This window comes from Pituophis catenifer, unplaced genomic scaffold (genome assembly GCF_029215685.1).
Source record: "Pituophis catenifer annectens isolate HBS135680 unplaced genomic scaffold, rPitCat1.0.hap2 SCAF_14, whole genome shotgun sequence".
NCBI classification, from domain to species: Eukaryota; Metazoa; Chordata; class Lepidosauria; order Squamata; family Colubridae; genus Pituophis; species Pituophis catenifer.
This window is the reverse complement of record NW_027256894.1, coordinates 2,574,615-2,587,506: the sequence shown is the minus strand read 5'-3', so window position 1 is coordinate 2,587,506 and position 12,892 is coordinate 2,574,615. Positions and strand designations below refer to the sequence as shown.

The following is a 12,892-nucleotide window of genomic DNA, read 5'->3' as shown; positions in this document are numbered from 1 at the left end:
TATTAGAATTAGCTTTGTATTCCCTTTAGCTAATGCAATCCTAAATTGCATTAACAGAGGGATACAATCAAGATCAAGTGATGTACTAATTACCAGTATAAAAAGCTTTAGTAAGGCCACACCTAGAATACTGCATCCAGTTTTGGTCACCACACTATAAAAAAGATGTTGAGGCTCTAGAAAGAGTGCAGAAAAGAGCAACCAGGATGAATGGGGACTGGAAGCTAAAACATACGATGGACAGATGCAGGAACTGAGCATGATTAGTCTAGTAAAGGACCAGGGAAGACATGAAAGCAGTCTTTGAGGGGCTGCCAGATAAAGGAAGGGGTCAAGCTATTTTCCAAAGCACCCGAAGGTCAGACAGGGAATAATGGATGGAAACTGACCAAGGAGAGATTCCACCTGGAAATAAGGAGAAATTTTCTGACGGTGAATATAACCAACCAATGGAAGAGAAGTTGCCTTCAGAAGTTGTGGGAGCTTCATTACTGGAGGCTTTCAAGAAGAGACTGGTGTAGGGTCTCCTGCTTGGGCGGGGGATTGGACTAGATGACCTACCAGGTCCCTTCCAACTCTGTTAATCTGTATCTGTATTAAGGAAGTAAGCAGTAGATACATTTTAAACGAATAAATGAGAGAACTAAATGAAGCAGTTTGAGGCAGTGGGTAAAGGCACCAGGCTAGAAACTGAGAGACTGAGTTCTAGTTCTGCTTTAGGCTCTAAGAGAGCTGAGTGACCTTGGGGCCAGTCATTTTCAGCCTGTGGAAGGAGACCATGGCAAACCATATCTGAAAACTTGCCAAGAAAACTGTGGGAATGAATCCAGGCAGTCATCAGAGTTAACACAGACTTGAAGGCAGAAAAATAAAAATAAAAAATGAAACAGATGGAAATCATCAGATACTTTGCCGTCCATCTCCATTTGGCTTCATCTGCCAAGAAGGTGAAACTTGTCCAGAGCAGACAAAGACAGCAGAAGAAGTGATGTGATTCTGCAGCTGACTAATGCAATGAGTCCAACACAGAATTGTGTATTGCAGGTAAACAGGAAATGCTTATGGGATAATTTTTACTTTAGAAGGTACTGACAGCATGCAACAAGTAATATTGCAACTAGCTGAAAGGATTAATTAGTATAATTGACAGTTTTAATAGTCTGCCTCCTTTCTTCCTTCCCTCCAATTTGTTTGCTTCAGTATACAAAACATTTTCTTATGACTCATTGAATAAAATGAGGCTCCTTAAAAACAACAGCTCTGCTGACAGTGGAAATTCCTATTCATAATCAGTGATGTCCTGATAGGTGGGACATGACTGCAAAAATGCCTGGAGTTAAATCTCAGGTGGGACTGAAAGTTGACATTTTCTCTAAGAGCTCGAGCCTAGAATTGTGCAGTGCTTTAAATTCAGCGGCAAAACAGTACTTTGGAGCATACAATTATGCACATGTCTGTGGCTCCTTATAGCAGGCATTTTTTTTGAATTTTCATGCGAAAAAGACATCTTTGGTTTAAGGAAAAATTTGTATTATATATGTACAACGATCCTGGATTTATTATCCAAGTTCATTTACATGTATTTTTTGAAAAACTGACTGATGTCTACCTTGCATTCCAGGCTAATGTACATCAGTTCTTAGGTAGGAAAAACTAGACATACAGGTACAAGGTAGGTGATGTCTGGCTCGTACCATATATAATCTATACCAAGATTAAGCATCAGCCAGCAGTGTATTGCAGTTGTCAAATAATGGACTATATCAACGGAGGTTTAATGTTGAGCTTACGAAAAAGGATAGTTTTGCTCTATGCTGCACTGGTCAGATTTCATGCGGAATACGGTGTCCAGTTTTGATTGCCACAATACAAGAAGGATGCTAAGAAACAAGAAAGAGTCAAGAGAAGAGCAGGAAAGAGAGCAAAGTCTTGGAAGCTACTTCCTATATAGAGTAGAGCAGGCAGGGGAGCTTTACAGAGGATGATCCAAGCTCAAAATAAAGACGAATTTTTGAATGTGAGAACTAGTCAGCAGTGTTTTAATCTGCCTTCTAGACTCGTGGGGGTGGGGGTGGGGCCTGCATTTGTGGATGGTTTCAAGGAAAGATTGAACAGCAACATGTTTGGGGTGTTTGTAGGATTCTTGTCCTGGGCAGGGATGTTTGGCTAGAAGATTTTCATGTCACTTCCAGTCCTATGATTTTATTATTATTATTTATTTTATTTTATTAAATTTCTATACCGCCCTTCTCCTGAAGGACTCAGGGCGGTATACAGCCAGAAATAAAACCATGACAGTATAAAAATTAGAAACAATTTAAAACAATTAAATCAATTGGCCGAAAATTCTAATAAAACAACCCATTAAAATAGTAAAAATATTATTATTATTTAGGCCAGCCCTGCTTGTTGGAATAGTAATGTTTTTAGGGCGCGACAAAAGGTACGCAGGTCGGGAATCCTACGAATCTCCGGGAGCAGCTAATTCCAGAGGGTGGGGGCCCCCACAGAGAATGCTCTCCCCCTGGGGGACGTCAGCCGATATTGTCTAGCTGATGGCACCCGGAGGAGCCCCTCTCTGTGGGAGCGTACCAATCGATGGGAGGCTATCAGTGGCAGAAGGCGGTCTCGTAGATACCCAGGGCCCATGCCATGGAGCGCTTTAAAGGTGGCAACCAACACCTTGAATCACACCTGGAAGACCACCGGGAGCCAGTGCAGCTCATGCAGGAGCGGTGTTACATGGGAGCGCCGAGTTGCTCCCATAATTACCTGCGCGGCCGCATTCTGGATCAGTTGGAGTCTCCGGGTGCTCTTCAAGGGGAGCCCCATGTAGAGAGCGTTACAATAGTCCAGACGGGAAGTGATGAGGGCGTGAGTGACTGTGCGTAAGGAGTCCCGATCCAGAAAGGGACGCAACTGGCAAATCAGGCAAACCTGATAAAAAGCCCCCCTGGCCACAGCCGTCAGATGGTCTTCTAAGGGCAGCTGCGAGTCCAGGAGGACACCCAAGTTGTGAGCCCTCTCTGAGGAGGTCAAGATTTCACCCCCAATAGTATGATTTTATGATTCATACAAGATTTTCACTACAAATAATGAGGGAAATAGAAGAAGCTATAAATCATATGAATCTCTTATTTTGTATTCTATACATGCAAAATATTAAGAATTTCCAATGGTGATATTTAAGGGTAGAAACTTGATAGAATTTGCAATTTCTGTCTTGGGCGGTTAATACTAGGGGTTTTTTTCCCCTTTCAGTTTGCAGTATACATTATCTTTAGTGCCTGAAAAAAATGCATAGAGGCTTTTTCATTTCCTAAGATGAATGTTGCATTTTTGAACAATAACTTGTAAATAGCTTAAGATTTGCTTAAGCAGGGCATTTTAGTGTGGACGACATCCACAAACATTTCACTACTGACAATACAAGTAGTTCTCAATTTAAAACCACAATTGAGTCCAGAATCTCAGCCACTGAGCAGAGCAGTCATTAGGTGAGATATGACATGATGCTCAGTTTGATTATTTGTGGTCTTTAGGGGCTTATAAAAAAAGCTACCTGAAGGACTCCCCTCCATTCGCAGAAGGGCATGGCAGGATGTCAGCACTCCTTTGTGCGCACAAGGCACTTCCTTTGGCAGGTGCAGAGAGCTCAAATAATCAGGATCTGAGCTCTGTTTTTCCACCCCACCAAAGGAGTACAGACACAGACAGATAGACACACAGAGGCAGCTTCTTTCAGGGAGGAGAGGGTTGCAACTTGCAGCTTTCCTGCTGGCTTCTCAATTTACTTTTTGGGGAAGCTGCCGGAGAAGATTGCATAATCACAGGGCGCTTGGCAGGAAGTTGTAAATTGAAACAGGTTGCCAAGCATCCAAGTTGTGATCATGTGACTGGGAGGGCAGGAAATTTTACGACAGCCAAAATGCTTTATATGGGCTATTAAGCACCCTTTCGGAGGCCATTGTAATGGTCATTAAAAGACAGGTCATAAGTTGAAGATGCAAAAGTTTTAGAGATCATTAAAGCATCTAAGGGTCTCGACCAAATATGTGAAAACAACATATATTTTAATAAACTAAAACTAAACTAAACTAAACTGAACTGAACTGAACTGAACTGAACTGAACTGAACTAATAGAATATACTGCCATTTCTCCATTTTAAGTAACTCAGATTGTTTAACATTAAGTAAGATGGCTTAAAAACATGATTGTCAATAGATGATTCAAAGGATAATAACTCTACTTTATCAGTGATTCCCCTTCCCCAAAGTTTACCTGCTATTTTCAGTCAGAGATTGTCCCACGGGGTCAATTTGTCAAGGGTTGAACTCATCTGTGCTCTGCCCCCTTCTGTGCCAATATTACAGCAGAACTGAGCATCTTCGAGAGACCTCAATTGTGAGATCCAGGGAGTTGCATAATAACTTTCTAATTGTGTCCGTAGTGGTTTCTTTTTCTTTATCACTTGTATTCCACAGAGAAGTTGGAAGTCAAACGTGATTTCGCTTAGTGGTAAAGCTAAACATAAAAAAATATTTCATAATATGCTGTCTGTAATTTGGATGAAGGATCTAGAGATATGCCTTCCCAGAATAATGTCTTAATATTTTATTAATCTGTTTAAAACAATTTAAAAGTTATTAAAGTAATGACACTTTGAAGTAAATCAAGGTGTCATTACTTCAATAGCTTTTAAATCGCGAAATAAGGTTTGTTAAATAAGGTTTGTTAAATAAGGTTCCTTTTTACAGCATTTACATTTCAATAAACCCATCAGATTTTTAGCTATTTAAGAGAATAGGTTCTGGCACAGGTTAATTTTTCTGTAGTTTTTTCTATAGAAAAAAAAATAGGCTGTTATAAATTTTTTGAAAAATTTAAAAGCATGAAATAAAATAGTAAGAAAAAAGTAAAAAGAAACTTTTATAAATTAGCCTTCCATAAAATGGGTTCAGAGGTTCAAATTCCTCAGCATTGTAAGCAAAGACCTGTGAGTTCAAGCAGATGAAATCAGTGGTGAAATCTAAAATTTTTTCCTATGGATTCTGTGGGCGTGGCTTGGTGGGGTCATGTGACTGGGGGGGTCAAAAGACAAACTCACTTTAACAATGGTAGCGCAGCAGACTAAAGCACTGTTATTAACATCAGCTGCCTGCAATTACTGCAAGTTCAAATCTCACCAGGCTCAAGGTTGACTCAGCCTTCCATCCTTTCTAAGGTAGGTAAAATGAGGACCCAGATTGTGGGGGCAATAAACTGACTTTGTATAAATATACAAAAGTATGAAGGCTATTGCTCAACGTATTGTAAGTTGCCCTGAGTCTTCGGAGAAGGGCGGCATATAAATCAAATAAAACAACAACAACAATGTCCTGCCGGAGCAGGGGGTTGGACTAGATGACCTCCAGGTCCCTTCTAGTCCTGGATTGATTGCTGTGCTCTTTCAAGGTATCCTCTGAAGTTGCATCTAGTACCAGGTTTGTGGTCCTTCCTTCCTCTCCTTTTTCCCTCCCTCCTTCTTTCTTTCTTTCTTTCTTTCTTTCTTTCTTTCTTTCTTTCTTTCTTTCTTTCTTTCTTTCTTTCTTTCTTTCTTTCTTTCTTTCTTTCCTTCCTTCCTTCCTTCCTTCCTTCCTTCCTTCCTTCCTTCCTTCCTCCCTTCCTTGCACCCCCATCCCAACTCCCGATTTTTGGCCTAGCAGGCTTCAGGGAAGCCTTTTGAGAGCAAAAACGGACTTCCCCCAATAGGTAGCAAAAAATGTTTTAAAAAGTAAAAAAAAAGTTCAGAGGATCAGCACAGCTGATTGTCACAGCTGATTGTTGGAACCTTTTTTTTTACTTTATTAAAGCATTTATTGCCTTACCTATTGCCCGAATGGGTAGTAAAAAAATGCTAAAAGAAAGTAAAAAAAAAAAAGTTCAGACGATCAGCTGTGCCGTGCCATCGTTGGAACTTTTTTTTTACTTTTTAAAGCATTTTTACTACCGGTTCGGTGAATCGGGCACATTTGTTACCACCGGTTCGGACGAATCGGCCAGAACCGGTAGCATTTCACCCCTGGATGAAGTGCTCCTCAGTCTCTCGATTTGGTGAGTGACTCTTTAGGGAAGAGCATTGCTCAGCACTCACCTCTGCTGCAGCTTTACTCTTTTCTTGATGGGCTGTATAGACAGGATACTGCATGTGATCTTAAGAGAAAATAAAGCGGCACTGTAAATTATTTAATGACATATGGTATGGTAAACAATGGAATTGCAGTAGATAATTTCATTTCATTTCCTTACTTGGTTTCCCCTTTTTGTGTCTGTGACTTTCAAGTGAATTTTTGACTCCTGGTTGACTAGTCCCTGTAGTTTTCCTGGCAAGGTTTTTCAGAAGTGGCTTGCCATTGCTTGCTTCCTAGGGCTGAGAGTGAGGGACTGGCCCAAGGTCACTCAACTGGTTTCCTGCCTAAGGCAAGACTGCAAGTCAAGGTCTCTACTACAGTCACTTTCACATTTCTATCTAACTGCAGAGACTGCATTTTTGTCTCTACTATCATTTAACAACAAGTAATCCTCAATTTATGACTGTAATTGAGCCCAGAATTTGGGTCTTAAGTTGTGACAGTTATAAAGTGGGTTACCATGTGACTGCACCCAATTTTACAACTTTTTTTGTGGCAGTTGTAAAGCAAGCACCATGGGTGTTAAGCAAACTCATTGTTCACTTTGGGGTGACTTTTGCTGGAACCCGGAAGTAAACATCAGTTTCCAGCAGAAACAATCATAAATTGTGGTCACATGACTACAGGGTTCTGCAAACAGCCATAAATTCAGTTTGGTTGCCTTCGGCTTGTAAATCTCATTTTTAGGTTCCTTGTAATATCAGACACTTGCTAAGCGCCCGGTTGTAAGATGATTGTATCTGATTGTCTTAATTGCTTTCTTGTCTTCTAGTAAATCTTTAACCTAATTAATTTTGTTAACTTTCACAGAGGATATCCTAAGAGGATATTAAATATTTTCTTATTCTGCCCTATGTACTCTGGAAATGATGTGATTTGGGATGTAGTAATTTATTGCCAGATTCTTAGGCTCTTACTTCATATATTTTTGTTCCAGACTGAATAACATATTGCTTATTTGTGTAAGAGAAGCATCGGGGGTTTTGCTTAATTTTATTCTATAATTTTCCCTGCACAATAATCAGTGGTTGACAGATTTTGGCAGAGTTGCAGGCATGCCACTCATTTGATGTTGAAAGGACCTTCCTCTCAAATGTTGCCCATAATAACATGTATTATTTCTGAAATGTATTATGAGAGGAAGAGAAAACATGCTCCTTAATCAAGTTCTGAACTCACAATTGGGAAGGGTTTTCCCCCCAATACAGAACAACAGCAGCAGCAGCAATAATAATAATGAGACGATGGTGATGATGATGAATGTATGTTCGGTGGAGCAAAGTTATGCTTTGCTTGACTCTCTAGAGTTAACTCTCTACTCTCTCATGTTCACAGACAGCTCTGATTGAATAACTGTTGTCTTGCCTTTTTGTTTGTCTTCAAGCAAATGGTGATGAGCCTCCGAGTCTCTGAGCTGCAGGTGCTTTTGGGTTACGCAGGAAGAAACAAGCACGGCCGCAAACACGAACTCCTTACTAAAGCACTTCATTTGCTCAAGGCTGGCTGCAGTCCTGCCGTCCAAATGAAAATCAAAGAACTTTACAGGAGGCGGTTCCCGCAAAAAATAATAACCTCTGCAGACTTGTCCATCCCAAGCGTCCACTCAACGTCCATGTCCTCCCCTTTGTCATCCTCTACCATTCCACAACTTGCTTTCGATGGCCACCCGGCAACTTCGCCGTTACTTCCCGTTTCTCTCCTGGGACCTAAACATGAACTGGATCTGCCCCATCTGACCTCAGCACTCCACCCAGTCCATCCAGACATAAAGCTTCAGAAGTTGCCATTTTATGACTTGTTGGATGAACTGATAAAACCAACCAGTCTAGGTAAGGGAATAATATTGTCACTTTTATAAATGCAATCATTATATGCATGAGGATGTAAGTAATACACTTAAGGATCTCATACTTTTCTTCCTTGACAACTCCCAACTTACAGATTGAAAGCCTTTGGTTATCTCCAGTTTGGATGGAACGATTTCTTGACTTTTAAAGATGGACTGGGGGGTGGGTGCTATATATTAATTGAAAGAAATTTAGGCGGAGTGAACATGATACGAATACAAACAAATATGGCCAGAATATGTAATTGTAAACTGTTGAATTATTCTTCAGTAGAAAACAATTTGACTAGAGATTATTTTATTAAATAAGTTATTGGACCATCAATGCAGAATGCTTCTTACTAATGAAAAAAAGTCTAAGACTTAACCTACAAATTTTAAACATGTACTTTGGAATTCCAGAAATTTTTTGTTAACAATGTGGCACTTTTGTTTTGCTAATGCAAGCAATCAAAATGACAAAATTTTGAAAGACTTTAAATGCTTGAAACTTAATTTATTTCGCACTATGGAAATTACCAGTTCACCAGAATGCTTTATTAGCCATCTTGTTACACACACAAAATTTGGGCTAACTAGCTCAAGAAGGGAGGAAAATCTGTTTATAGACTTTACTAATTTTAAGACCATTTTCGTTAATGTGTTTTCTCTTAATTTTGAACTAATATGTAAAGATGCTGAAATAAGAGATTTCTATTACTTTTTCCTAAATGCATTAGACTAAAATTTGGTTGGAAACTATAGGGATTGTAGTCCAGTGTGTCCAGAACCACAAGACTTGAGAAATTATGAATACTTTATTTGTTGATTATGGTAGTCAGTGAGCAGGCATATGACAAACAGTACAAAAACACTAGTAAAACCACAAATAATCAACTAGAGAGAGTGAGGAATACAGAAGCTAACTAAAATATATTACTGGCCAGAGCCTAAAATCAAATAAAATTATTGATACTGTAGTATAGCCATAAAATAAAGTGAAATGTCACTTACAGTTGAGAGCACTTTTAGTCATACGTATTTAGCTATAAACAAAAAAAAAAGAGATGTTTGATCATTAAAAAGGTTGCAAAATGAGACAATTGGCAATCTAGAAGATGCTAAAAGTTTTATAGTCCGATGTGCCAAATGTGAGCTGAGGGCAGAATCTCTTAGCTGCAGAACCAAATGTGGCTGTTGGGTAACATTTCAGGAGTCTAACAGAAGAAGTTATATTGTATAAACTTTGGGAGAGGTGGGACATTTGTTATTATTATACATGTTCCATGTTTTGAAATGTCTGAGAGCCACCTGCCTTATATGAAGGAATCCAACTGATCTATCCATTGTCCTGTGGCTTTCTGGGTGTCTCAGGAGGATTACCGTATATTGATGTGAAGCTTTTCAGATCCTGAAAGAATCTGTGTCTCCAATATTGCAAATCATTAACCAATTTCATGTATATTTGTGTAATATTCAGCTCTCTAACTATTTCCTTTTCAATTAGGAAGAGGAGATAAATTGAGCTTTTCAATCTCTAATGAATTCTGGTCAGAAGCACAGAGTAAGGTAATAATGTAATATTGCAAACTCCAAATAATTCCTGTCCAAGAGAACTTTCTAAAGTCCTAACACAGCCTTTAATGGCTTTCTTGAAAGAGATTACTTACCAGCTCTGCTTCAGACAAACGGTGCAGCTCTACAGCAGCACGAATGCACACTTGAAATGATGTTTCTTAAAAAACAGAAGTGCAGATAAATGTTTTTGAGAATTAACATGCCTTGGGGTATGTTAAAATGCAGTGGTACCATAGTTAATTGTTCAAGGCTAATTGTTAAATCCTGTTAATGTATTAGGTTAACTCAAAAGCATCTGTTGAAGTCTCTTTTGTGTTTGGAGTATGCTCACATTTTTTTTAATGTTTGTTCAGACTCTAAAGGGCTGATGCAAATTCCAGTTACTTGTGACTTTTCCTGTTTGGATGACGGCCAGCCCTGCTGAGTCTCTGGCTTTTTTCTTTTCTCTCTCAGGGCCCTAATAGACATTTGGGTTTCCACACTTACAATATTGCTATCGTTTTGAGGGCTTGTTGAAGAGAATCAGAACTGGCTTTCTGCCCCTTGAGAAGTAGATGTCCTCTTGCTATTACTCTTGAGATACAGACGTTCTTTGGTCGATGGAAATAAATTCATGGACAAGAATTTTTTTCTTAAACTATACGGTTGCAATTTGAGAGTTTTATTTTAAATGTGTTCTTAAGATCAGCAAAATAATTTTGTCAGTGTCTTATAAGGTCACGAAGAACAAGTTAAGTCTCTGGCTGTGACTATGAATAAATTCATAGTTTATAAATGAAACGTACAGTGGGGACACACTTATATTTTAATTTGAAATATCGAGCTGATCCTTCTGCAGTTTTTGATGCCTTTCAATAGTGAAACAAGATAATGCCTTATGAATAAAAAAAAATGGACAATTTCATCCTTTAGTATTGTAAAATGACATGGGATTAATTCCCTGCTAATCCCGGATTCAGATTTTATCTATAATAATTTTCAGCCTCAAATTGTCCTCTGTCCCCCCCCACTGAGCCAGCCTGAAATGAAAAATCAAAAGAAACCAAGTTCTAAGATATTATTTGAAGGGAGGATCAAAATGAAGGAATATAAAGTTGGTTTGTTTTGTGACTGCAAGATGGGCAGCATATAATATATAAATATTTTATCAAGGTTAAAACAAATGCGTTGTTTTCTCTGGAATCCCTTAATAGACTTTTGCTGACATAGGGACTGAAATAAGGAGGCTTGAAGTATTTGTTTATAGATAAGAGGCAGGAAACGGAAGAAGACATTTGTTGCATTTTAAGAGAAGATCTTAAGTTACTAAAATAGTTTACACTTGTGATTAGGGGAAAGTCATTTCTTTATATATTTCTTTTCTTTTTCTTTACTAATGTATGGTCTTCTTTCTTTTCTATTCTTTCTTTTTTTCTTTTTTGCACCTTCTGTGAAACTTTATGCACCAAATTCAAATGTTTGGATTTGAGAAGCCAAAGTAATTATAAAAATGCAATTCATTACAGGTGCATGTGGGCGCGCACAGGTTTCAAGTCTAGGTGACACCAAAACCAGGTCAGCTGGATTGATGAATACACAAATAATTTTGTGAAGCTGAAAAGGATATTTCATGTTAGATTAGAAAGCTAAGTAGACACATGCTTTTGAGTCAGGTTTGCTTATCCTGGCTCAACTCGTTGCCTCCAAGATCAGAAATGTTTTGCGTTCTGTTCTTTGCAGTTGAATACATTTTGGAATGAAAAATCTAGATTCAAATCGGGAAAAACAACGTTGCATTGCATAAAAGTTATGAGAAAGCTTACCAGGGATAGCTGAAATACAACTGTAGGACAAAAGTGCATTGTTGATACTGCACTTATATAAACCTCCTAGTCGTGGGGGGGAAGGAACCTGAGCTGCATTTCATTGTACAACTCCCCCCCCCCAGTTCTTCTGCCCTCCCCCCATTTTTCCTCACAGGGCCACCTGCTGGGAATGAAAAATCCCCTTTCTCAGAAGTCTGAATTACTTGCAACTGAAGGATTTAGGCTGAAGGCTGCAGGTTCTGGAGAGCTGGTGGAAACACCTTTAAGAGGCCTTAAGCTCCGAATGCTGCTGGGGTGGGCCTTAGGGCAGAGGGCCCCAATCCCTGTCATGCCAGAAACCAGGCTGCGCAAACAAGCAAAGCCCCATCCACGGGATGCAGGCAGCATGCAAAACTACACCCCCCACCCCCCCCCGGTCCATGGATAAACCTCTCCACGGAACCAGTCCCTGGTGCCCAACTGCCTTAGGGTGAATGGAAGGGAATGCTTCTGACAGGATTCAATCCTGCTCTGAGTAAACGTATTGTTTTCTCTAGCCCAGGCATTTCAAACTCAATTTCATTGAGGGCTGCATCAGGGTTGTATTTGACCTCAGGGGGCCGGGGTGGGTGTGGCCAGGGTGGGCGTGGCCAGCTCAACATCACTCATGTTGGGGGGCGCCTGTGGTGGCCGGAGCACTCTGCCAGTGAAAACAGGCTCCTGAGCTCCATTTTCAGCTGCAATGGCCTGCAACGCTCTGCCAGCGAAAATGGAGGCACCGCGGGCCAGTCCTTCACTGTTTCCAGGGTGGCACTGCAGGCCAGATCTAAGCACCCTGTGGGGGCAGATCCGGCCCCCGGGCCTTGAGTTTGACACCCCTGCTCCAGCCAATCCATGCTTTGAGACCCACTAAAATCCGTGACCTGTTCTTTGAAATGCAAAGAGTGTTTCATTTTATTAAACTATAAACAATTGGCAAACTTTTAATGTATTAGCAGGCAAATTGTAGCTTTTCTTAACCTATGTAGCAATTTACTAAGAGAATTTAAAAAAAATAAACATTTCCAAAGGTGTAATTTCCAGAAATGCAAAAAATTTAGTTGAAAGGACTTGCTGCTTGCTTCCCTATTAAATATGGAGCTCCAGAAATACAGTAATGCTAGAGTGACTTGTTTGCATGAAGTCTCTTTAGTGTTCAATATCTTGAATTTTAGAACTAAAATTCAAATTAGACTTAAGCTTATAGTTTACACTCTGGCAAGGGTTTTCACTTTCTTTTGTTCTGAGATTACTTATCCTTACTTTTATGGAACTGCATAGATTTTTTTTCTATCTTTCCCCCAGTTTCTCTGCTACTTCTGTCCTGGTTCACTCTAAGAGTCTAAAGGGAACCAGCCAGAAAGGAATGGCCATGGCTTTATGATAGGTACTTAAAATACAGAGATTTAGTTGGCCATAAAAATTATTTTTAAAATTGTCCTTAATGTTATGAGATAAGGCCGATAACCATGTGTTTTCCAAATATTCCTAAAT

General features: G+C 39.6%; 1 protein-coding gene across 3 annotated transcripts in view; it reads left to right on the top strand.

Annotated features, from left to right (window-relative positions):
* PIAS1 (protein inhibitor of activated STAT 1) overlaps positions 1-12,892 on the top strand; it is a 74,497-nt gene that overhangs the window by 36,228 nt on the left and 25,377 nt on the right. For 2 of the 3 annotated variants that reach the window (XM_070953948.1, XM_070953947.1), the window contains exons 1-2: positions 845-1,044; positions 7,557-8,001. In XM_070953948.1, coding sequence (XP_070810049.1) covers positions 1,015-1,044; positions 7,557-8,001 — 475 coding nt within the window. In that variant the 5' untranslated portion in view covers positions 845-1,014. Of the gene's footprint in view, positions 1-844; positions 1,045-7,556; positions 8,002-12,892 lie in introns of those variants that run through there. The other variant, XM_070953946.1, reaches the window with a different exon arrangement.